Below are 23,857 nucleotides of genomic sequence, written 5' to 3' on the forward strand. Positions count from 1 at the left end.
AGGCAATGAAAGCCAGCTCGGAGGCCACTGAACTCCTTCAGAACATACGCCAAGCGAAAGAAAGAGCCGAGAAAGAACTGGAGAAGTTGCAAAACCGGGAAGACTCTAACGAAGGCATGAAAAAGAAATTGCTCGAAGCAGAGGTTGGCAAAAGCTTTTAACTTTTAAGATGTTAACTTTTAAGAGTAACCGGAAAGTCCACTTCAGGCATACCAAATCCCGTCCTTGGTTTGATATCCTGGCTTATTTAACTCCCTGTGGGTTGTACAGGTCAGGCTTCTTGAGTCTGGTTGAAATGGGAAGCTGCTGTTTAGACTAAACCAGGAATGGAAGGTTTATTAAATCCCTCTTCTGTGTGAGTCTTATATTGGCTTGTGCTTGTAACCATAGATGAAGGGTGAGGAACCACTGAACTACTGTCTACAATGGTTCTGCTTTCCCTGCCCAGTTGGAGGCAGTCATGCTTCTGAATGCCAGTTGCTGGAAATGAAGGATGGGGAGTTCTGTTGTCCTGCTTGTGGGTGTCCCATAGGCATCTGGTTGGCTATTGTGAGAACAGATGGACCATTGGCCTGATCCATCAAGCTCTTACTTTGTTTTAGCAAGCATGGTCAATGACCAGGGATTATGGGAGTTGTAGTTCAGCAACATGTCCCCCACACCTGCCATAAACCACCCTTTATTTATATATCTGAACTGAACTATGTTGTGTCAAATGAAAGAACTGGTTTTTTGTTTTTAAAGCAAACAATATTTATTCTTGTTTCTGTGTTCAAGTACTGTTTGTTTTTTTTTTTGCTGGATTTGCTTTTTAAATTAAACTTTAAGGGGGGTGGGTATGTAATTTAGGGAGTGGTACTGAAATGGTTCTACTGTGACTGCTACTTGCTGTGTGAACACCCAGGGCTCCTTTAGCCTCAATTCTGCTTTCCTGAATGTCGGACAGGAAAGGCGCCATTCTCTGGAGAACCAAGTGAAGCGACTGGAAACGGTTGAACGCAGAGAGAACCGACTGAAGGAAGATATCCAGACGAAATCTCAGCAGATCCAGCAGATGGCGGATAAAATTTTGGTGGGTAGTGATTACAAAATGGGAGACTGGAGCGGAATAGTGGGCACAGTTTCTGGCTCCATAAGATGCAGTGGGAAGTGTTAACATTTTGAAAAGTTTTTTTCTAGATGTTAAAATGCGTAGCTGGAGCCAGGTGAAACCAAATGAAGGGATTTCATGCAGATTCTTGGGCGCTTGGTTCAGGGCTGAACATTTAGTGTAGGAGGCCTTTTGTGCAGATGTAACACGACTGTGCTGCTGTGGGAGAAAGAAGAGTCCATCTGGCTTCTCAGTGGCTGACAACAAACTGAAGACACATGGAAGCTGGTAGAAGGCCTTGGATATTTTTTTCTCAATTAACCTATAGCTGCTTTTTGTAACAAGGCAGGGCCCAGAGGCTGTCTTCATGTTCTCGGTCTCTTCTGGGCTGACACATAGTCAGACTGACATTATTTATTATTAGGATTATACGGGGCCCAGATTCTCTTAGCCTTGATTCACTACTGCCTAATTCTCAATGAGATCTATCTATGTATGGGATGTATCACTTCACACCATGGTTCACATGATGGAATGTTATTTAGTAGAAAAATAAAGGAATTGCTCCACACAGGAAACTAGCATGTTAGGGACACGGTTGTGCCAGTGTCCTCCTTCCCTGCAAATGTGGTTTTAGATGCTTTTAATCCCACTTTAAACCCAAGTACATGTCTCAAGATGTGCCTCTGAATGTCAGCTGCTGAGTAGCAGCACAGAGAGGCCTGTTACGTTGGTGTTCTTATGAAAGGAACCTTATTGTATGGAGGAACATGCAACCATGTGAGCCCTGACCTGGAGACTGTGCCTGGGCTGTCCCCAAGACATAGACCGAAATCATCTGCATCCTGTCACAGGTAATCTGCAGTACACTATAGTGCCCATGCTGCAGTGCAACCAGGCAAATTGCACCCATGCGAGATAGCTGTGGCACAGCTAAGTGGAGTGCACATAAGTTTTATCTTATTCGTGCTCTACTGGCCTTTGATGTGGCAACACTGAGGGCACTAGGCAGAGCTGGTCATAAGTAATATAGGTTCCAGGAGACTGAGAGTCCCATGGACTGCAAGAAGATCAAACCTATCCATTCTGAAGCCCTGAGTGCTCATTGGAAGGACAGATCGTGAAGCTGAGGCTCCAATACTTTGGCCACCTCATGAGAGGAGAAGACTCCCTGGAAAAGACCCTGATGTTGGGAAAGATGGAGGGCACAAGGAGAAGGGGACAACAGAGGATGAGATGGTTGGACAGTGTTCTTGAAGCTACGAACATGAGTTTGACCAAACTGCAGAAGGCAGTGGAAGACAGGAGTGCCTGGTGTGCTCTGGTCCATGGGGTCATGAAGAGTCGGGACACGACTAAACGACTAAACAGCAACAACAACAATAGTGAAATCCCTGCCTGCTCACCTGGTAGCCCTCTAACATTCCATTATAAGTGGAATTTGATGGGAACCCTTTCTGCAACGTTATTTCAAAACGCCTGCTTGCCACGTCAGAGAGACTTACAATTTCCAGTTGCTTCGACAGAAGCTCTAGAACTCAAATAAAACATGTTTCGGAAACTCCGTACCCATCCTGTGTTTTGAGTTGTGTGACAATAAAATCTGCAGAGCCCAGCTTGGGAAGTCTTGGCAACCTCTCCTGTGTTGCAATGTCTGCTGCATCTTCCCTGTTGAAGAACCGAATGAGTCATCGTAACTCTTTCCTCTCCAAATATAAATGGTTGGATGCTTTTCAGTGCATGGGAGAGAAAGGATTTCCTTCTTTGCTGTACATGAGTTTCACTTTTTGTTTACGATGCTCATCATTGTTATTTATGAATTTTGTTCACTGGGGAGCCAGGCAGAGGGGCTTGCAGCTGTTGCTGCAGGATCAACTTAGGGACATTTCAGCAGTTTCAGATTCATTCGTTTTGCATCAGTCTTCCTGTCCAAAAACTGTGTGTGTGTAGGTGCGTATTCTGCACTCTCATCTGTTCGTATCCTTAGACATGCATCTGTGTGTGCACATAATCCTCCATTTGCTTATGCGTGCATCCATATATATGGATTGTGGTTGTATGCCTGTCTGCACTCAGGCACATGCATATATGCCTGCTCATATTTGTTTGTTTATAGAAACAGTTATACTGTCTTTCCCCCCCTTTGAGGGCCCCCAAGGTATATGAACGCCTACACACGCTCTTAGCTTCCGTAGCAGGGCTTTACTAATCCCAATCACACAAGCACCCAAAAACAATTTACAACCAAGCAAAAAATACAATGATAAAAACCACATAAACAGATTTAAAAACAGATTGAATGAGACAGTGTATCATTTGTGAGGCCCAAATGCCCAGGAAAACAAAAACATATTTGCTTGGCACTGAAACGATGGCAAGATTAGTGCCAGGCGGGCCTCCCTGGGGAGAGGGGTGGGAAGGGAACAGAACATTATTTATTTTTTAAAAAACCCTGCTTAATTGTAGAGAAGCTATTTCAGCAGATCACTGCCATCATCCTCCAAAGGCTGCTGCAAAAACAAAACCAGATGATGATGATGATGATGATGTTAATTTGAGAAAATTCAGGGTGAGGGAGGGCTAAGCTTGAGGAATTTGTGTACCCTCTACTTTTCTCTTCAGACCTCAGATTATAGCTCTCAATAGTATGAAACCTGCTTAGGCTTATAAATAAAGCCTTTTGCAATAAGACAGTTTGAAAAGTCTAAAATAAATCCAGAACATCTTTATTTATAAAAGAGGTAGCTGCTTCCAAGTAGGCAGTCAAATGAAAAAGCAACAACAACAACAACAACAACAACAACAACGTTATCTATACCTTCTTGTAATTAAAGGTTCAGCAGTAGGTGTCTGAACTGCTTAAACCTTTCCAGAGGGGAGGGTACTGCAGTTTCATGTCTTCGTATCATTAGTGTGGGGTTGCAGGCTGCTTCTCGACCCATGTGATTCAGTGATATTCCAGGCTGGACAGCTCAGAACAGAATTCAGTTAAGTCCCAACACACCAGATTGAGACAAAAGCTGCACCTTTTAACCTCTCATTGCATTAGCTAGAACTAAAAAAGGTGTATGTGTGGGTGGGGGGCAAGTCTCCCTGGGGAAATCAGCCAATCAGTTTCCTGGATTTTGTTTACCTATTCTGGACTGAAATGTGAAGCCTCTTATGTATTAGATCATAATACATGGAGCGTTCAGGGATGTTGCATGCTGCAAAATAGGCATGGTAATATCCATGCAAAGCTTCTATGCTTCTGCCTACAAAGAGGTGCTTTTCAAAGAGGAAATGGGTCACATCTGAAGTGGCCCTTGAAGGATGAGGCATTGGTGACATTAGGAAGGGAACAAGAGATGAATGGTGGCGTTAGAAAAGGACACATCAGAGAAATGAAAGGCCCCTCTTGCTTAATGAACCACTGGATCAGCCAGATGGATCAGCCTCAGCGCTGCCTTGTAGCATAGGAAATTATCCTCACTCTAGTTGATGCTGACAACATCCTTGCAAGCTGGTGCATATAGTAGATGGGCCATAGCGGTTGTTGATGACAGCAGTCGAGAAAACGGAAGTTCCATTTTAAAGCCGCCATGCTTATAGTGCAAGCTGTGGTTTTGGGGATCTATCCGAACTGGCAAAGAAATGTGTCTCGTTTGCAAGCAGCTTTAGACACACTTTTTTTTTTAAAGGTGGGATTCCCTTTCAATATATTCTCATATGCCTCTAGATGAGCTGTCCCATATCAGGGTATCTTCCTATCTCCTCTTGAGCAAACTCAAGACCTGGGAACTGGGAATCCCTTTGGAGGAAACGGTGAGGAAGTAAATTCCTAAATTATTGGAAAAAAGGGCACCATACCGTTTCTCTTGACTAAGAAAAGATCCCGCTCAAACTGGGATCTGCTCTGAAAAAGACTAAAGCTAGACAAGCGAGAGAATTGCCAAGTATACATTTTGTCTGAGGTTTTTTGGAAGTGTAGGTGGATGCTGTCAGTGGCTATGGTAACGGGTGAAGAACAATCCTTTAAAATTATTTATCTTTGCCTCTGAGCTTATATTGACTTTTAAGTGGCTACTCCTCGACTCGGGAAGGATCCAGACACACCCAGAAGCACACAGATACACACTATAATACTGATTGTAAGTTAAATATGAAGCTGCACTCTGTGGCCTAGAAGGAGAGGCTCTGGATTTATTTATTGAAATAAGGGCATTACATTCCAGGCCTTAGATTCAAATATCTCACTTAGATTGTTGAGTTATTTATAAAAGTATTTAAATACCACCCTCGCATAAAATTTCAGGTTGACATACAGCAATAGCAAACCATAAAAGCCATTAGAAATACTGCAAAACAATCATTAAAGTGGCTGGCTTCTCAAGAAAACGTTTAAACAGCTGCATACTATTTATATACTTTCATGAATATGCATTTCAGGCATTTGCCTCTCATGAATGCAAGTGGATTCAGTAATGTTTTGAACCATTCAGTGACTTCTTGATGGCATCACTTGCCAAAGGCCTTGAAAGCTGTTTCAACCCTTCTTTTGTGTGTGCAGGCTATTGAATCAAGAGAGTGAGTGAAATCAGTTTTGACCTGTGCCCGAGCAAAATAATTGTAGCCTAAGTCTCTTTAAAAATGTGTGCTTGTGTGACAGCGTGTGTTGTTGCTGCAACATCTGGAAAGAGCCATCCAAATGGGGCGTTTATCTGATGAGGCCTGACCTGTAATTGTCTCTCCCGGAGCAAGAAATGCGTAGTTTGTGGTGTGCGTTTCATGAGTGTGCTTGTGGTGCCATTCCCCCTCTTCCTTAATCTTTGATACGTTTAAACCTTTGTTTCCAGGAATTAGAAGAGAAGCATCGGGAGGCACAGCTCTCCGCGCAGCACCTGGAGTTGCATCTGAAACAGAAAGAGCAGATGTATGAAGAAAGGATCAAAGTAAAGATACCTTTTTTATCTTCAGGCGTGCTTAAAAGATGCATGGCCCTCTACACAAAACCCCAAGTAGTTGTGCTTTTAAAGTTTCCAACTTCCTTCTCCCTCGCTCCTGCACTTCTGAGGCATTGTCTCTGTCTCTCTCAGTGTTTGGAGCGGGTAAACATGCTTAGTTGACTTGTTCTGTCATGCTGGTGGTGCCTTGTGGTCGGAGATGGTTGCTTTGCAGGTGTCAGAAGTAGTTTTGCAATGCTATTTAATAAGGTATCTTTTTTTTGTGAAATCTTAAAAGGCCGAAAATCAGAAAGGGGGAGTGAGGAAAGTGTTGCTGTGTTTGGGTCACATAACTACAATGGTACCTTGGTTCTCAAACTTAATCCGTTCCGGAAGTCTGTTCCAAAAACAAAGTGTGCTTTCTCATAGAAAGTAATGCAAAATGGATTAATCTGTTCCCGACTTTTAAAAACAACCCCTTAAACAGCAATTTAACATGAATTTTACTCTCTAACGAGACCATTGATCCATAAAATGAAGGCAATAGACAATGTACTACAGTCACACAATCACTCAATCAATCAGTAGCTGAACTGGGTTCCACAGAGTCACAAAAATGAAACAAAAAAAGAGCTGCAAAAACAAAAATGCAAAATAAATAGCAAAAACAGAGCAACCTCAGCGTAACACTCAAAACGGAAGTGTGGCACTCAAAATGGAGCACATTCGGCTTCCGAAAAAAGTTCGCAAACCGGAACACTAACTTCCGGGTTTGCAGTGTTTGGGTTCCAAGTTGTTTGAGTACCAAGGCATTGGAGAACCAAGGTACCACTGTAGTCAAGTTTTTTTCAGAGCAGTGTTGTCTGCCAGTGTCTCAAGGGATGCATTTACTCACTTTTTTGGGGGGGGGGGGACACGAGTGAAATTATGCTGCACCATCTCAATTAAATGATAGGTGTCACTTATTGGGGAAACTCAAATTGCACAATTTTTGTCCTTTGGTTTCCCCACCCCAGCTGCCCCTTTATGATGTGAGCAGCGCTACTGTCCATTTGCACAGTAGTCTGATATGTGAAGGAAACTCCTTAGAATTGCTGAAAACACCTTTGCTTAAAGCATGATTCAAGATTCTTAAAGATGTTTCTTAAATACCACGGAAAGGGGGGAAAGTTATATGGATGTCAGGATGTTATTATTTATTACTAAAATCTCTTATATGCTGCCTTTAAATTGAAGCAGGTACTTGAAAACAAGACATAGAATGGGCACTGAAGTATTTGACTATAGTAACAATAGAAGACTCTGAACAGTAGACTCCAACCTGCATGATCTTAGGTTCCCCTTCAAACTTTAAAAAATACAAACATTTTTATATTGTGAAACACACAAACTATGTGACTGTGGGGGGGAAAGGTAGATTAATTCCAAATTGCCAAATGCTCGTGTTTTAGCAGTGGTTAAAAACAATTTTGCAGATACTAATGCACGCATACCACTACTAGAAGTTAGTTTGCTATGTAATTTCTGGTGATTGTCAGGAATGGAATTCAAACTCACGCTTCTAGGGTGTAATTTCTGGTGATGTAACAAAAAGGCAATCTTTGTATTTTATACTGGGAACCCAGTTGATACTCCTGTTAACAGCCAATATGGCATATTGTGCCGCTTTGCTCTACGTAATCAAAACACCTTTGGATATATTTGTGAAGGAAAAATGAATTGCATCGAAACACTTTATCTAGCAGACCTGCTCATACCTGGTAACCGAAGGGAGTGTGACCTCTTTAACAGAGGTGGCCCCAAGCTGCTTTGTGCAGTGAGTTTTGGGAATTCTTACTGGCAGAGTGAGAGACAGTTCTGGTCCATGGAGCACAAATTGGTGGTGGGAATTTTGAGCAGCTTCGGTTCTCCCAAGTCAGCTCCAGCAGGTCAAATCTGTCTCCTTCTTCACATTTATTAGTTCCCAGTAGTGTCCCATGTTCATTAAGGGCCCAACTACTCGAAAGTATAGACTCTTTGTCACCCAACCCTCTGCTTGTCTTGGGAGGCGACTTCAGTGCCCGGATCGGCATTGTTTCCCCACAAAATACAATATTATCTGGACTAAACTTGGAGGATGAACCTGAAATCTGTCAGAGGGCAGCAATGGACACCACCTCTAACCACGCTGGGAAATATCTTTGTGAACATAACCTTTTGTTATGCAATGGGCACGGTCAAGGGGATCAAGAGGGTTATTTTACTTTTATCTCCCCCAGAGGATTTACTAGCACCATAGATTATATCTTAACATCTAATAATGTGCCAATTAACCGAGATACCTTCAGGATAATTCCCAGAGCTGAAAGTAACCACTTTCCACTTGAGTTATCTCTGACATCATTAGTTTCTCCTGCCTTTCCCAAATTATTGGATGTTCATTAAGGGAAGAATGTTTCATTTAACATAAAATATGTGAGCAGAAGAAGCTGCTTTATGCTGCATTAGGCCACTGGCCTGCCTGGTCAAGTAACTGTCTACTTTGGCTAACAACGAGTACCCAGGGGTTGAGGCAGTTGTCATTACTGGTCCTGCTACTTCAGTTCCTTTAACTGAACTTAGGACCTTTTCGTACACAAGGTTTGTGCTCTGCCTCCATGTTACGGCCCTTTTCTTTGAAGCGAGAAAGGAGGAAGGGCATAGTGCTTTGCATAAGACTCCTGGCCCAAATCCTAGAGAACTACTGCCAGTCGGTGTAATATAGACAGCCCTGTGCTAGATGGACCAGTGGTTAGACTTGGCGTAGGTCAGCTCCCTTATATTCCTAATGTTTGCCATAGGAAAAGATTCAGGCACCAAAATGTCTTGTGCCAGCCTTAATTCTGGAATGGTCCCCTTGATGACAACTGGCAATAGGCACGAAGGAAGAAAGTAAGCATGTATTTCTTTTTCTTTTAGGTACTTGACCATCAGATGAAAAAAGATCTTGCAGACAAGGATGCGCTTGAGAACTTATTGAGAAAACATGAGGAAGAAGCCCATGAAAAATGCAAAATTCTTGCAGAACAGAAGGCAGTATGTGAAGCTCCGATTTGCTTACAAACACAAACAAGCTGGGATATGAAGTTGTGGTTTAAAGTTGGCTTTCAAATCCTGGCTTATTTGGAAGTTGTGAACCACAGTTCTTGGTTTGCATGTAATGGGAAGCTATGGTTAACTTGCAACTTCCTGGCTGTCTCCCCATTCACTTGATGGGGCTGTGTGTGGGTGAATGGAGCTTGTGCGTATCTTGGCTTATTAAGCCAGAATTTGATTTCCACGAACTGGGCCTCTGTCAGTCAGTGTCACTAGGGTGACAGTGTGAGAGAAAAATATATCCCTCTCAACTCTCTCCATGCCATTCGTAATTATATAAACCTTGTCATATCACTGCCTTGCTCATCTCTACCTTAACCTGTGCTGCACAAGAGCTTGTGTTGAAAGACGCCCTTATATTGCAGTGTGGTGTCCTAGATCAGCTTTGCTTGAGATGCAGTCAATGCACTCATCCTAAATGCTTATTTCTAGAGCAGCAACTCCTAGAATTGGGCCATTGAAGAGCTTCCTAAGAGCAGTTTGAGAGAACTGCATTGTAAACAGCTTCTGTGTGGTCCTTAGCCAAAGGGCTTGTTTGTGCTAAATTGGGATCCCTTGAAATATGTCCACAAATATCCAAGGGGTAGTGTGCTCTTAATCTAGTTTTAGTTTCTTGTAGAAATAAAGATGAGCAGATTATTGATGGTGCCTCTGTATGGGAATCCCCACTTGGCTTTGCTAAACCGGACATGCTCCATATAACAGTTAACTGTGACTGCATTCCCCAGCTTGAATAATTCGATCTGTTTCAGCAAGACACCATGCTATATATTCCTATCTGGAGAGAATTGCTTTGTTCTGAAAGAAGCACACACAGCATTTTTCAAATCCCCCATGACATCAGCTTGTCTGCAGGAGCCCTGTGCACATGTGCCGTGGAATGCCTGCATACAGCTGAAGTTTCTGGGGAGTGCTGTAGGGTGCACACACAGCTAACATGAAGTGATGAGTAGCTTCTGAGCCCTTCTCCAAATTAAGAATGTGTCCCAGTTTTGCATGGCAAAGGAAGTTCAGTAATGGTAAGTGAGCTTGTCAGCCACCACTAAACTTCTTATATAAGGAATCCTTGCTTAAGCCTCCAAGGAACCTCTGGGCTCTTCAGAACATAGTTTGAAAGCCACCCTTAAGTCATATTAACTGTAGGTATCTTTCTTTCAGATGCTCAATGCCATGGATTCAAAGATTAGGTCTCTGGAACAGAGAATAGTGGAACTGTCTGAAGCTAATAAGCTTGCAGCAAATAGCAGCCTATTTACGCAGAGGAACATGTAAGCATGAAGCTGTCCTTTGGCTCACAGCCCCCTGGGGAAGTTTGGAGTGCCTGTAACTGCTAGTGAAACAAGCCCTTTTCTGTGCTTTTCATAAAGAACCGATGACTCGAGGGCATTTTTCTAGCTGAAGAGAAACTCCCTGAAATCCCCACTGCCTTCTGTTCGGCTACTGTGTCTATTAGCTCTTGCTAGTCAGAAATGTCCCTTTGGCGTGAGGTGCCTTAGTAACCTTTCCCTCTTTTTTATTTTTTGGTATGCCACTTGATTAATTTTTGCTTTAAATTTTCGTTTTCAGTTCCTGAGACATTTTCTGAGTGAGGAAAATTGAGATTACGCAAATTTCTTGTGCGTGCAATGATAGCTTTAGGTAGGAGAATTAACAGCTGTGACTTGTATCCGACTAAAGTTCTCTTCAGAGGAGACCCACTGAAATTAAAGGACATAGTCAAGCTCATTCGTTTCATTGGGTCTACTCTTGAGTAGGATAGGAATTGGATACAACAGGACAAACTCCTGAGGCTTATAGTTATATAGCAGGGGGAAAGCAGATACTGTATACTACTGTTTCCAGGTGTGTTGTCAGTACTGTAGTTGTGAGCTGCATTAAGTCACAAGGGGGAGCAGATCTTAATGGTTGCTCTTAACTTTGAACATAAGAACCATTGGCCCATCTAGTCCGGCATTCTCACAGTGGCTGACCAGATGTCTATGGGAAACCCTCAAGCACAAGAGCACTCTTCTCCCACTTCCCCTGTGGTTTGCAGCAACTGGCATTCAGTTAGCTTGTTGTCCTAAAGCCCAGTTGTAGGATTAGCCAATTTTCATTTGTGATTAAGGAGAAGACTCAAGTTACATCCGTGCTCTATAGCAGCAGTTTTGGTGATAAATGTGACCTTTTCAAAATAAAAGTGTTCATATGATTGGATGGGGTTGACTCTGCCGATGCATCAGCACTCCTGGCCTAGGGAGCCATTTCTTCTGCACCCCAATGTAAGAAAAGGCTTTTGGCCAGGACTAGAGTACATCTCTTCCCCCCCCCCACCCCCACTTTTCAGGAAAGCCCAAGAAGAAATGATTTCTGAGCTCAGACAGCAGAAATTTTATCTGGAAACTCAAGCTGGAAAATTGGAGGCCCAGAACAGTAAGCTGGAGGAACAGTTGGAGAAAATCAGTCATCAGGACCACAATGACAAGGCTCGCTTGTTGGAGCTGGAGACTAGATTGCGAGAGGTAAAAGTTTGCTTGCCAATGTCGGTATTGCTGCTGCTTCTATAAATGAAACTAAATTGTCTAGCTGGCACTGGCAAAATGGCAGTGTGGCAGATTTTCTCTGTCCCTGTGGTAGCTCCAGGTGAATGAAGGTGAAGCTTCTCAACCCCCTTGAACAGGATAATAACTGTGGAGTGTCTGTTCATAACTTCAAGATGAGACTGCCTCTTGTCATGGGAGAAAGTGGGGTGGCTGCTCAACATGATTATTTTAGGTCTCCTTGGAATGGCTTTCACAGGGCTGTTTGGGCACAGTTTTCAGTGGTACGCAGAGTAGATCAATCTGTAATTTGGGTCTGAAGACTAGCTAGACAAGTGACTCTTTTTTCCTCATTGTATATTTTAATGTTGGCCTCCTTCAGAACAGTACGTGAAGCTTTTTCTAGGGTGACATCCTTAAAACTGCATGTTAACCTACTTGGTTGCCATAAACATCTGACGGGTTTAATTATTCAGAAGTGGCAATGCTTACGGCAGATGGAAGATCAGTTTTGGATTTTGAAAATGTGTTGCTGATGCTTTTTGAACTGCAGCCGAAACAAGAAATGACAGAGAGAGAAACTCAACAGCCTACTTAGCTGGACGTTTAGACAACTACAGGCGGCACCCCACTTATGTGCGATCAGTTCACTTCTGACTTATTTATTTTCCAGCACCATGAGTATATAAGTCAGTTCAAACCCAGAAATGGCGGGAGAGAGCCGGTGAGTCCTTGTGGCCTCCCCAGAGCCCAAGGAGGACGTCAGTGTGGGCAGAGGAAACCCCAAAGAGACCAGAGGCACAGCAGGACTTTGTTTACGCTGCTCAGCCTCCCCGCCTAACAGCTGACGTGCAGGGTATTGCAGCAGCAACAGCCACTTTCCTGTGCATCCTCCAGCCTCCTGCCAGCCCCAGAGTTTCAATTCTAGTTGTGGATATTTTTGGATACAGTATTTTTGGTATGGGTTGAAGAGAAAGTGGCATAGAGGGTGTTTAAAGGGTATTTAGACGGTACTCCCCACTTTACACGATCTATGCACACAGTGTGTGGTGGAGAATGTAACCTCTGCGTAAGTGGGGAGCCACCTGTATTAGATTATATCCTCACTGTCAAAAATGGCGTCCCATAGTATTAGGAAGGAAGAAGTGAAAATTAATGTTGATCTGTGTATGGAGAGAGGCAAATATTCTGAGGGTGGTTTTCATTGGAGGAATGAGCTGCAAGGAATGCAGGTGTTGTTGAAAAGGGATATGAGGGTCAGTTAAGGTGTGTGTGTGGGGGGGGAAGCTTTCCAAATGAAAGCCTGTCCTTGCATGCAGTTGAGCAATTCATGTACATCTGGCCACATGGGTGGTGGGTTGTGATTGTTACAGCATAAGCTTTTGTGGACCAGAGGCCACTTCAGTAGAGGTGTAGTATGATCCTTGGTATACGTTTTTCAAAAAATAGAGCTGTCATGGTAACATGTAAGAAAAGCAATTTGTGACAATTCAGTTAGAGTTTCAGTGTTTGCAAAATAAGCCCATTGAACATGCATAGCAGTGGTAGTTCGTGATAATTCACTCAGCAGTGCTAGGATGATTGTGTTCAGGCCTGTAGCAGGACAGGAAACCACTGTCTCATTTCAGACCCAAATAAATTCAGCTATTTCACCCTTTGAAATTCCTCCGGAGAATGACAACCGCCAGGTCAGAAGCAGAGTATCCAGGGAGATTAAAATGTTCTCCTTCTGCTTTGTGAATATTATCCTATCTGATATCAGATTTATGTCCAGGTGTTCCTCTGCATGGAGATGACTTTTTTGTCCTACATAAACAGCAGAAGGACATTGCTGAAAGATCTTAAGCAAACTTCCATTTTGAAGTTCATACGTGTCAATACTGTATTTAAACTCTTCAGGTTAGCCTTGAACATGAAGAACAAAAATTGGAGTTGAAGCGGCAGCTTACAGAATTGCAGCTCACCCTCCAGGAGAGGGAATCTCAGATTTCGGGGTTGCAGGCTGCCCGCGCAGCCCTGGAAAGTCAACTCCGGGAGGCTAAAACTGAGCTAGAGGAGACCACGGCTGAGGCAGAAGAGGAGATCCAAGCTCTGACGGTAAGCTCCAGAATTCTGGGCTGGTGTAAGGAGCTGTGCCCTTGAAGCATACGATCCAGTGATGCTCTTTACTGGCTTGAAATTGTAATATTGAAATATACCCTTGGTTGAGAATGATCATCTGCAGATGGCTTAGCTTGATCTGTTTTGCTTTGCTTCATCTTATGTCTCTGATGTTTGTTGAAAATGTGCTCCTAACAGATCTACACTTATTTTTTTTCATATGGATCAGCCTCCATAGATGTGATGTTTTTCTTTGTCTGGGTTTGTCTCTTCAGAGTAAAGGAAATATGCCTGATCAGGCATGGTGACTTCCTTTTAAGGACTAGAACGTTGCCATTGTTCTACTTTCTACTTGTCATCTGGAACGTTCAAGATTTAGACAGTCATTTTGGGTTCAGTGAAAGTACCCATATATGGTGTCTTCAAATTCCTTCTTTGGGGCACCAGTCTCATTCCTCCTACCTGTTTCTTTGAAACAGGAGCACAGCTAAGTGACATTGAGAAGAAACTCCCATTTCTGTTGCCATTTTGAAACCCAGTCCAGACACAAAGGCTTTTACATCCAGGCCTTTTTAGAGGAGGGGAAGATGATCCGTTGGTGAATGATCTTTCGGAAGAGTTTACCCAGCATAACATGAGGATTGTAACCAGCTAAGCTTTGTACTCCGAGTAGACCCATTGAAATTAATGGACTTAAATTAGCCACGTCTATTATTTTCAGTGGGTTTACAAGCAGTGGACTAACACTGGAGTGCTCTGTTTTAAAGAGTGCACTGAGAGCACCTAAAGTCCTTACGTGAGTTGAGATGCTGTCATGAAGCTGTAGAAGGAAAAGTTGGGAGAGTGAATGATCAAGGGTTCTGAAAGGGGGAAGAAATGCCTGCAGTAGACTTCTTCTCTGTGCTCTGAATCATGCCTTGATATCAGAATATAAACTAACACTGAACTCAAGCTGGGGCCTGCTCTTATCCAGTATTCCTTGAATTCTGAAACACCATATGCTCTGCCTTTCATAACTACTTTAGGATTGTACAGCATTGGCATTGAAATATCCTGGTTTAGAGGCAAGAAGTGCGACAAAAGGGTCCCTCTGTAACCCTATTCAACCCCCGAAAGGGCAGTAGCTCTAAGAATTGGTGGCAGCTTCATGTGGATTTCCCTTGAGATAACTCAGTATAGGGCATAGATTCCTCAGCCTCCAAATACAGCATATTATTGAAGTACAATGTCTTTATTTTCATGAAAGTTTGGTGACATTCTGCCCATATATATATATAAATTAATGGTCAGATTTAACTTTGAAAAAGGCTGGTTACAGGTAAGTAACTGATGTTTCAGAACCATCATTCCTATGGATTTGTGTCCCTTTTTTCACAGAAGTACTGAGATTTTGTTTGGGTGGGTGAGGATTCTCTTTAATATTGTAGTTTCATGCTGCCCCGTTTTTAAAGGAAGCTGGTGAAATAAATGTTGCCTTATACTTGTTCCCTAACAAAGGTGTCAGTTGTATATCTTACTATGCAGAAATAGTGAATCCTTCATTAAGGTACTCTTTCATTTTTTTATCCCCTCCCCTGAACTGAACCTAAATGTATACTATATGCTACTGATTTTTTTAAAAAAGATCTTGCCCTTGCAAAACAAAAACAGAAACCCAAATAAACAACGATGTGCTTTATGAAGCTGGATCTTCACTTTAAGGTTTGCCAAATTGTTGGGTGGTAGAGATTATTAACTCCTGCTTTGGCTGCCAGCTGTGGCTTCGTGCATCCAGCAGTGCTGGAAGTGGGCTTGTGTCTCAGTGGATGCTAATGAAAGGAACAGTGTCTTTCATTAGGGACCCCTTTAACCGCTTTTGCAGCTGTACCTTGGGGCTTGAGGGATTAAGCAGTAGACCTGTGCATGTATTGCTTGTGGTATTAGTATCCTGGGGAAGGAAAGCCCGACCTCTTCTGCGTTCAGAGATGCACATCAGCTGAGTGCTAACTATTAGGAAATGCAACTGTACTAGTGCAGGAAACTTGTGAGTAATGAATGCCGTGCTCTATCCCATGAGTGGTCAACCTGAGGCATGGGTGCCATAAGTGGCACAGGAACTAGGAGTTTGTGACACTCCTAGACTGAAGCCCAAGGGTCCGTGGGTCATGTTAGAGAGCATAGGGTGACTTTTCACATGGGTGGTTGTACTGTAATGCTTTCTGTAATGTGATTTTCCAAAGTTACCTAGAATCTATAATTGCATTGCCTGCTCCCAAACTAATGGAACTTGGGGCTCCAGAGAGACACTGGTGCTCAGAGTAGACAATGCTGGGCCAGCTGGACAAATATATAAGGAAGCTTTCCATGGGAAAGGGTCACAGTGCGGCTTGGAAACGCCCATAGTGCCAACCTCTGCCATGCTGTGCTGCTGCCTGCTCTCTGGCTCAGTGGATGCGAGGCAAAACCTAGCCCAATGGTTTCTTCGTTTTTTGGAGGGTGGTGGGAGAGATCTACACATGCGCTGTAGTGCCTGTTAGAATGGCAATGTCTTGTACGTTGGACTTCTGACACACTTGCAAAAGGTTGGCCACTGCTCTGCTTCTCTATCCGATCTTTTCCAGTGCAGATACGGAAATGTGGAATACTTGGCTTCTAGGCCAATAGAAACAGGGGCATGCTGTATGAGATGATTTCACTTAGCACTAAAATGACAACCTGCATTTCCTCAAAAGAGCTCCTGTTTCAGTCTAATGATTCAAACACCCCATTAAGAATTGGGTATTAAATCTAGTGGAATGCTGGGAAGGGGGGAGGGGGGGTCTCATTTGAGCCTCTTTCAGCTGATTGGTGGAAGAAAAAGTTCATTTTCTAGTCATTCACTTCAGACATGGGTTGAGCAGCTTTTCCGCCTTGGGTGTCTTGGGAATGAATGGGTTGGCTTGAATCAAGAAGAAACGTCCACTTAGCAACTAGTGACCTGAGAGTCCCTTTGCTGCGGCTTGAGACTGCCTCAATCGGACTGATGGGAGAGGGTCCAGTGGCTGGAAGATGAGCTTTGTCTTTGTGTCACACTTTGCTTGCAAAAACACTTAAAACGGTGCATGCCTTTTCACAGTTGTCTTGAATCGAAATGCTTCATGTCTTTGAATGTTAGACTTCCATGATCCAAGCAATAATAAGCATAAAATTATTAGTTGGTTTCGTCACTCCTTTGGGAAGGCATCAGGCTGCTTGTTAGGCTTGTGGTTGTGTGGCTGAATTGCTTGGTAAGTTTGCCTAATCTCCATGATAGGCTTTTCTAACACTTTGTGTTTGTGTGTGGACTCTTAAATACATGTGTAGGATTTATTTATTTATTTTTAAATCCCATGAAGTAGTAGCTCAGATGCGGAAACAAAAAACGCAAGGCAAGCCATTTCAAAACTCTTATTAAATGGCAGCTACCTTCTGAAGGCCGCTGAAAAGGAATATTTTGGCATTTGCCACGAAGCAGTGCATTCAGTTGTACATTTAGCTCCAGTAGCTGAGAACACGGAAGCATGAGGATGCCTTAAGTCGACACAACGTTTGGTTCTTTTGTCCTGGTAGCATTCATAGCCTGCAGCATCTGCCTTTTTAACTTTGCTTGCTGGTAGATTGTTCTGCAGTTCATTTAGAAAGAAAGAAAACAGCTGTTGGATTCTAAAAGTAATGTATGAAAAAATTGATGATCAACTTCTTACCTCCTTTAGGCTCATAGAGATGAAATCCAGCGTAAATTTGAAGCCCTTCGTAATAGCTGCACAGTGAGTATTAAATACGGATCATTGAATTATTTTGAAATTAAGGAGAAGGAAGGAAAACAATCTTAATTTTGCTCCTTGAAGACAAGGGTTCATGACATGGCCTTTTGCTTTCAAGGAGTTAGCAGGACCAAGACTGATTGGATTGCTTCTTTAGATCTCAGGTGAATCTCAGCTTAGAGATTTTATCCTGATTTAAAATTGACAGTGTTTCTCAAGTTTTTGAAGAAGCCAGTATGAAATCTCATTGTAGTGCAGCTAATAAGAATGGTGTAGCAGCTGCAACAAGTGATGTATATATAGAGATAACATTTCCCCCCTTACAGGTGAAGGGAACTATCATAGTACAGTAGGATGGAAGACAAAGGAGGGCATTTAGCTAGGCTCAAATGTTCCTATTATTGTAGCCTGACTACCAAACGACTTGTAGGCTGCAGCAGTGGCAGTATTTCATCTGTATGTAAGAAAAAGTACGTACACTTGTCACATTTGAAGTGTGACATGGGTGTGCCAATAAACAGATTGAGCAATTGTTGCATGTAGTCTTATTTTCCATTACTGAGGTGTGTAACGTGAAGTAGCCCTAAAGTTTCCTACAGAACCATGCATATGTAGATTATTGTTTTCAGTTTCCTTTTCCTGCCATCAGCATTTTGGTGAGCCTTTTAAGGCTCCTTGACTGCTTTTCAAGACCTCTACATTTTGTGCAATTGAACAACACACACACACACACACAGAGAGAGAGAGAGAGAGAGAGAGAGAGAGAGAGAGTGTTTTCTTGGTAGTTTGCCCTCAAGATACAGATCCAAAGTGGTCTGCCTTGAAATAAATATTTTTTAGGAGTTGAAATGTCTCTAGTGTTTTAGATTTTTAAATCAGAAAGCAAGTAAGTAAAAGGAGGAAAGGCTTATGGCTAAGCACTCTCTGTAAAAGAGGTAAGTGTACCCCAAAAGTAGTAACTAAGCAGCTTTTAGAAATGGAAGATTCCCTCCTTTATCATCTTGGCTGCTTCATGTACTGGATTTCTTCATAAAATACATGCCACCAAAGGATCTCCTTTCACACATCATTCAGTATGATAGAGCTCTACTACAGCCATGTGGCTCCAAATATCTCTTACCAGTTTGTGTGTAACCTTTAGCTGTTCTTTAAGTTAGCAAAAAAAGTGCTGGTTTATGCATGCATATTCATCATTTGATGACCGCAACATCAGGTGGCGATTTCAACCTGTGGAAGGGTCTGTTGCAGGTACTACACCACAAACTGAACTGTCACATCACTGTATCACCTCAAATACAATGCTTTCCAGTTCACACATTCAGCTGCTTTGTTGTCTAGTGTACATTTCAGGTATTGGAGGTTATCCTTACTAAAGATGCTGAAGAATTTGAAGGAGTGCTGTTGTGAGCAAAAGCATGAGTAGAAACTTTTTTTTGTTCTCGTTGTAGGGAACTAGATAGTTGCATAGGTTTTGTGTGTCCTTATGCAGAAGTCATAACGTAACAATAGTGAGAGAAGCTACTGGAGTTAGGCAAATAATAGGGAAGGTAAAATAAATGACTCAAAATGTCATTGGTACCAAGGCTGACTTGGTTTGTAAGGAAAGACATAACCTTACACCATAGAGGAGGCCAAGGCTAGAGGTTGAAGGCTTTGTTTTGCAGCAAAGCCACATTGCTTTTTCAAAAGAAAGAAAGAAAAATCAAGGAAAAGGGAATTGGATTAAAAATCCATTCCCTGCTGCTAATAATCACCAAAGAACCCTGGACTTTGACCAAAGAACCCTGGAGGAGCAAAAAGGACATGGAAATGAAAGCCTGTTGGAAGAAATTGGGCATTTTCTTCAGTGCAAGTTGATTTTCTCTTGTATTGTGGAATAGTCACCAAATAAGTTGCCATTTCTGGGATTTCTCTGGGAGCCTCCTTCATGTTCCCCTGAGCTTTCCAAGAAGGTTGAGAAGACTTCTGGAGGTTTTAAGGGTTATGTTGTTCACGTGATAGGAAAAAGGAGGTTTCAAATAACAGATCTCATCAAGAGTGCCTGAACCACTATAGTAATTCATTTGTCGTTTCACATACTTGATGAGAATTGCTTCTTTAAACCTGCCCCTGAAGAAGGACTATATCCCAAAACCTATTGGGATTGTATTAAACATTTCCCCAAGCAACTGGCATTTTCTCCTCTCCCTGTGAGCTTCAGCTTGGGTGTGCATGCCTGGTTTGGGTAAATGGGAAACCAAAGCTGCAGCTGAAATTGTTGTGGTTTCCTGTGTGCTGGAGGGACAACTTTTTTTCCTGTCAATTTTTTATTCAAATTCAAGATAGTCTGCAACCCCACTAAGTGTCTCATCGTTTTATTCATTCACAGTCTGCCAATAGGATAGAGGTGTACATGTAAAAATTGAGAATACAAATATGGAAAGCTAAGGAGTTTGCCATGACTTCTCATAAACCCAAACATCTCTTTCATAGCTTTTGGTCTATGCTCATTTCAGCTATATAAGCAATTGCTTCTTTGCATCAGCTCGGCTAATAGACAACTGTGTGTGGGTTGTTTCCTTAGGAAGTTGGAGCATAGTCTTCCATTTAGGCCCTCGCTGTTTTATCTCTTGTGCCTAAGCTTTTGGGGCCTTGATACTGGAGGTTTTGCTTCCAGATCCCATCTGTGATGATTCTTGATGGAGAACTGGAAGCTGCAGATTGCAGTTGCTTTCCTAGATGAAGGAATTAGATGAACAAGCCAAGGGTGGTTTGGAGTTTGGAAAAGATGAATGGCTTGTGCTACCATATTTTGCTGTTTATGTATATAGAGACCATACTGCATCAAGACTGTTTTTTATACTTCATCCTCAAGCAAAGGGTGCAATATGTCTGTTGTCATGCTTATTCCCAGGAGACAGGAGGAAATGGGGGCATACCCAAAATAATTGCTTCACACCTTTTATATAGTCGACCACCTCCTGCAATACCTGCCCTTTGGAATCCCCTCCCCTTGGCAGGCGCCGTCTCTGTTGTCTTTTCAGTGCCTACTGAGACCCTTCTTCCAACAAGCATTATAAGTAGGGATCTTTTCCAGCCTGTATTGGAATGTATGTAAGTATTGTATCTGTGCTCCCTCACTCCTGCCTTTACTCAGGCCTCTCCAGGCTGCAGAGCAGGTGTGGAAGGAGCTGCCCCAACAGTTCCATCAGACCATTGGTGGTTCTTTGAGGATCTGATGGTATGTGTGCTCCCTGGCCTGGGTTCACTTGGTTTAGTGTTGCTTCTGAGCAGAGTCATAGTGTTTTGCCTTGCACTGTAAGGATCGCTATGCACTTGTAGTTATGATGCACATGAGAAATGCATTTATTAACTATCTGTCAAGGGAAGGGTTTGGGGGATGAGTCAGTGGACAAGAATTTTTACCCAAAGTCTTGCCTTGGTGGATCAGACTAATGGCCCACTTAATCTAGCAATTGTCTACAGTAGAGATCAGCCCAAACAGCACAGAGAAACTCAAAAAGAAGATATCAGGATGGAAGTGATACATTGCTGCTTTTGTCCTCTGCACACCTGCTAATTGGTGTCATGTCACCTCAATATAATCCGTTCCATTTTATTTATCATACCTGATTGAGCCACTGATAGATATATGCACAGGGGCTAGTTGCCATGACAACTTCCTGTGGCAATGAGTTTCATAATTGATTATACATTGAAATAGGAAGTGCTTCCTTTTGTATGCCTTCTTTGATGTCTACTTTGCTAGTTAAATGAGTTCCAGTGTATTCAGAGTGATTTTCAACATATTGTTTTAGGTTATTTAAATTCCTTCTAAGCTAGTAGCAACATGATGAGAGATCTGCCAACACATATTCATGTTTTCTTTTAGTCCACACTATTTAGAAACTGAATAAAATCTGGGTCCGCGTATAAAGGAACATTCGTAAAGGAAGCAAGTGCTCTGTGCCACTGTTGGTCATGATAAAATAATATTCTTGGCCTGATGTTTCAGAGTTATGTGTGTAATATGTTAACAGAAATCCCCAACACCCTTTTTAATCAACTGTTCACCTAACCTTTGATAAGTCACAAGCAGTTGGACTGGGACAGGATTAGGTAACATCGTGCCTGCCAGATTTAATGGGCTAAAACTGCTACCAACCCCAGCCAGCATTGGCTAATGATCAGGGATGATGGGAGTTGTAGTTCAGCAGCATCTAGAGGGCACCATGTTGACTATTTCTGGATCAAAATATCTAGAAGAAAAAGCCTTGTACTCCGCAGTGGTTTTGTTTTAACGCAGACACCTTCTTCTTAAAAAGAGAAGAGGGGAAGAAGTCCTCCTGGATGGTACTAGAAATCAGTAATTTATTTTGTGAGATTAGATTAAATGTTCCCTTTGGGAGCAAAGGGTATTCTTGTGGGATCCTATTTCAAACAGCTCGAGCAAATGCACCAGGATAAAACGTACAGACCCTTTTACCCCATGATGACGACCTTCAGTCCAAACCAGTATTCATTTACAACACTGAAGAAGCACTTTCCCCTAATTTCTCCTCCCCACCTGCTGCTGCCCCTCATCCTCTCCCAGCAACTTTTCCAATCCACCAGTTGGAAGATATTATCAGCGTTATATGTTTTCTAAAGAACAAAATTTCCACCCATACCTATTCTACTATACCTTTCTTGTTGTGCAAAATTACAGTAGTGTGCTTTAAGTTACACATAAGAAAAGGGATTGTCTGCTTTTTAAAATGGAGGAGGTCCACATTTAAGTGGTAATATGGGGCATACTTTCCTGTTAAATATTCCCACCCTCACTTCTTTCTTTCCTCTTCATTTTCTTCCCTCCCTCTTTCCCTTAAACTTCACTTCCAAAAAAGAATTTTAAAAAATTGCTGCGGTTGCGCTTTAGAAGACTAGTAGGTGGCCAGTGTCTTTTAGAACAGCTTTTTTTAATCTGTTCCCGTGGTTATAGCGAGTGTTGCCTCTGTCTGTAGTGGAATAGTGTGAGCAGGTGTTAAAAGAAAGCCATGCTTTTCTTATTCCAGAGTTACTGTGACTTTCTGTGTTTTTTTGTTTGGTTTCTGTCTCTCTCTCCCCAACCCCAACCTCTGTCCCAATATAGCTGTGTACTAACATGGGATAGTTGAATTCAGCATTTTGCTGGGGGTGGGGAGATGTTTCCAGATTGCTACACTACTGCTTAAAACATTGGACATCACTTGTTTGCACAAAAGCATTGTTGCCTGGTTCTTATCTCTTATTTTAACGCTGATATTGACTTTCCTCTTATAATCTGTTGTGCTGCCAAACATTTTCCCTCACGTTTCATCTTGCTGTCCTTAACTCTGCTGACATTAGAAATCCAGTCTTTGTTAAATCAGTGTGTGTGGCTTTTTCTAGCGGTTTGCGAGTTCTGCTTGGTTTTCTTTTTCTTTTTTAAACACGCTTTAAGAGAGTGCCATTCCAGATAATGCACCTCTCTTCAAAGAGCTCTCTGTTGGGTATTATGAAAATCTCTCTTTTGAAAGCTAGCATCACCTTTCCTCAGATAGCATAGTGTAAGGTTTGGAGAGAGAAACCAATCTGCTTATGCCCTTTTTTCACCATGCAGCAAGTTTGGGGAGAAGACCATTAACTGTGGACTCCCAGTTCCTGGATTTTGCCACAACGATGCGCTCTCAAAGTCATGCCATAGGACACAAAAATTTTACAATGCAATGTATTTTGTACCTTAAGGCTGAGTTAAGCTTAGCTCTTCTGAAGACAAAGGTCCGTATCCAACGTTCTCTGTCTGCTAGGGTGAGATCCCTTGTGCTAGCAGATGACAAAGTTTAAAAGTTGCCCAAGGGAAGAATGGATATTCCTAAAGCCAAGAAGTATGAACCTGAACAGTGTGGTGATGCTCAATAGTGAAGCAAGTTGAGTTACATCAGCTTAAAACTGGGTAGGTGCAGACTTGGTATGAGCAATTTTTACTTGGTGAAAAATCCTTTACTTGACACTTTTAGACGCAGCCATTTAGGGCTGTATCCGACATTCTCTTGTTTGCTGGTGCAAGAGCTCTTGTGCTAGCAGACAGCAGAGTTTAAAGGTTGCACAACAAAAGAATCGAACGCAACAGTTGTGCTAGCAGAAGCTTGTGCAACAGCTGGCTCTTGTACAATCAGTTGCACGACAATCTTTTGGCAATGTACTCATGGCTTTATCAGAGCATCAGAGGTTAATCCCCTGTTCACTCATCTCCAGAGTGAATTCAATAGCCAAGATTTGTCTTAATTATCTCACATCGGCAACTTGCCGGCAGAAGATGTTCGGTCTGCTGTGTTCCTCTCCCTGAAGTCCCCAGATTTTCAAAGTGTGTAT

The 23,857-nt window shown here is 42.5% G+C and overlaps 1 protein-coding gene across 13 annotated transcripts in view; it reads left to right on the plus strand.

Moving 5' to 3' along the window:
- CIT (citron rho-interacting serine/threonine kinase) overlaps positions 1–23,857 on the plus strand; it is a 106,211-nt gene that overhangs the window by 45,970 nt on the left and 36,384 nt on the right. For 11 of the 13 annotated variants that reach the window (XM_083589669.1, XM_083589671.1, XM_083589670.1 and 8 more), the window contains 8 exons: positions 3–143; positions 947–1,072; positions 5,926–6,021; positions 8,950–9,066; positions 10,285–10,394; positions 11,453–11,627; positions 13,545–13,742; positions 17,456–17,509. In XM_083589669.1, the coding sequence (XP_083445795.1) occupies positions 3–143; positions 947–1,072; positions 5,926–6,021; positions 8,950–9,066; positions 10,285–10,394; positions 11,453–11,627; positions 13,545–13,742; positions 17,456–17,509 (1,017 nt within the window). The remainder of the gene's footprint in view (positions 1–2; positions 144–946; positions 1,073–5,925; positions 6,022–8,949; positions 9,067–10,284; positions 10,395–11,452; positions 11,628–13,544; positions 13,743–17,455; positions 17,510–23,857) is intronic. The other 2 variants (XM_083589672.1, XM_083589662.1) reach the window with 1 other exon arrangement.

This window comes from Podarcis filfolensis (genome assembly GCF_964270895.1).
Source record: "Podarcis filfolensis genome assembly, chromosome: 16".
Taxonomy (NCBI): domain Eukaryota; kingdom Metazoa; phylum Chordata; class Lepidosauria; order Squamata; family Lacertidae; genus Podarcis; species Podarcis filfolensis.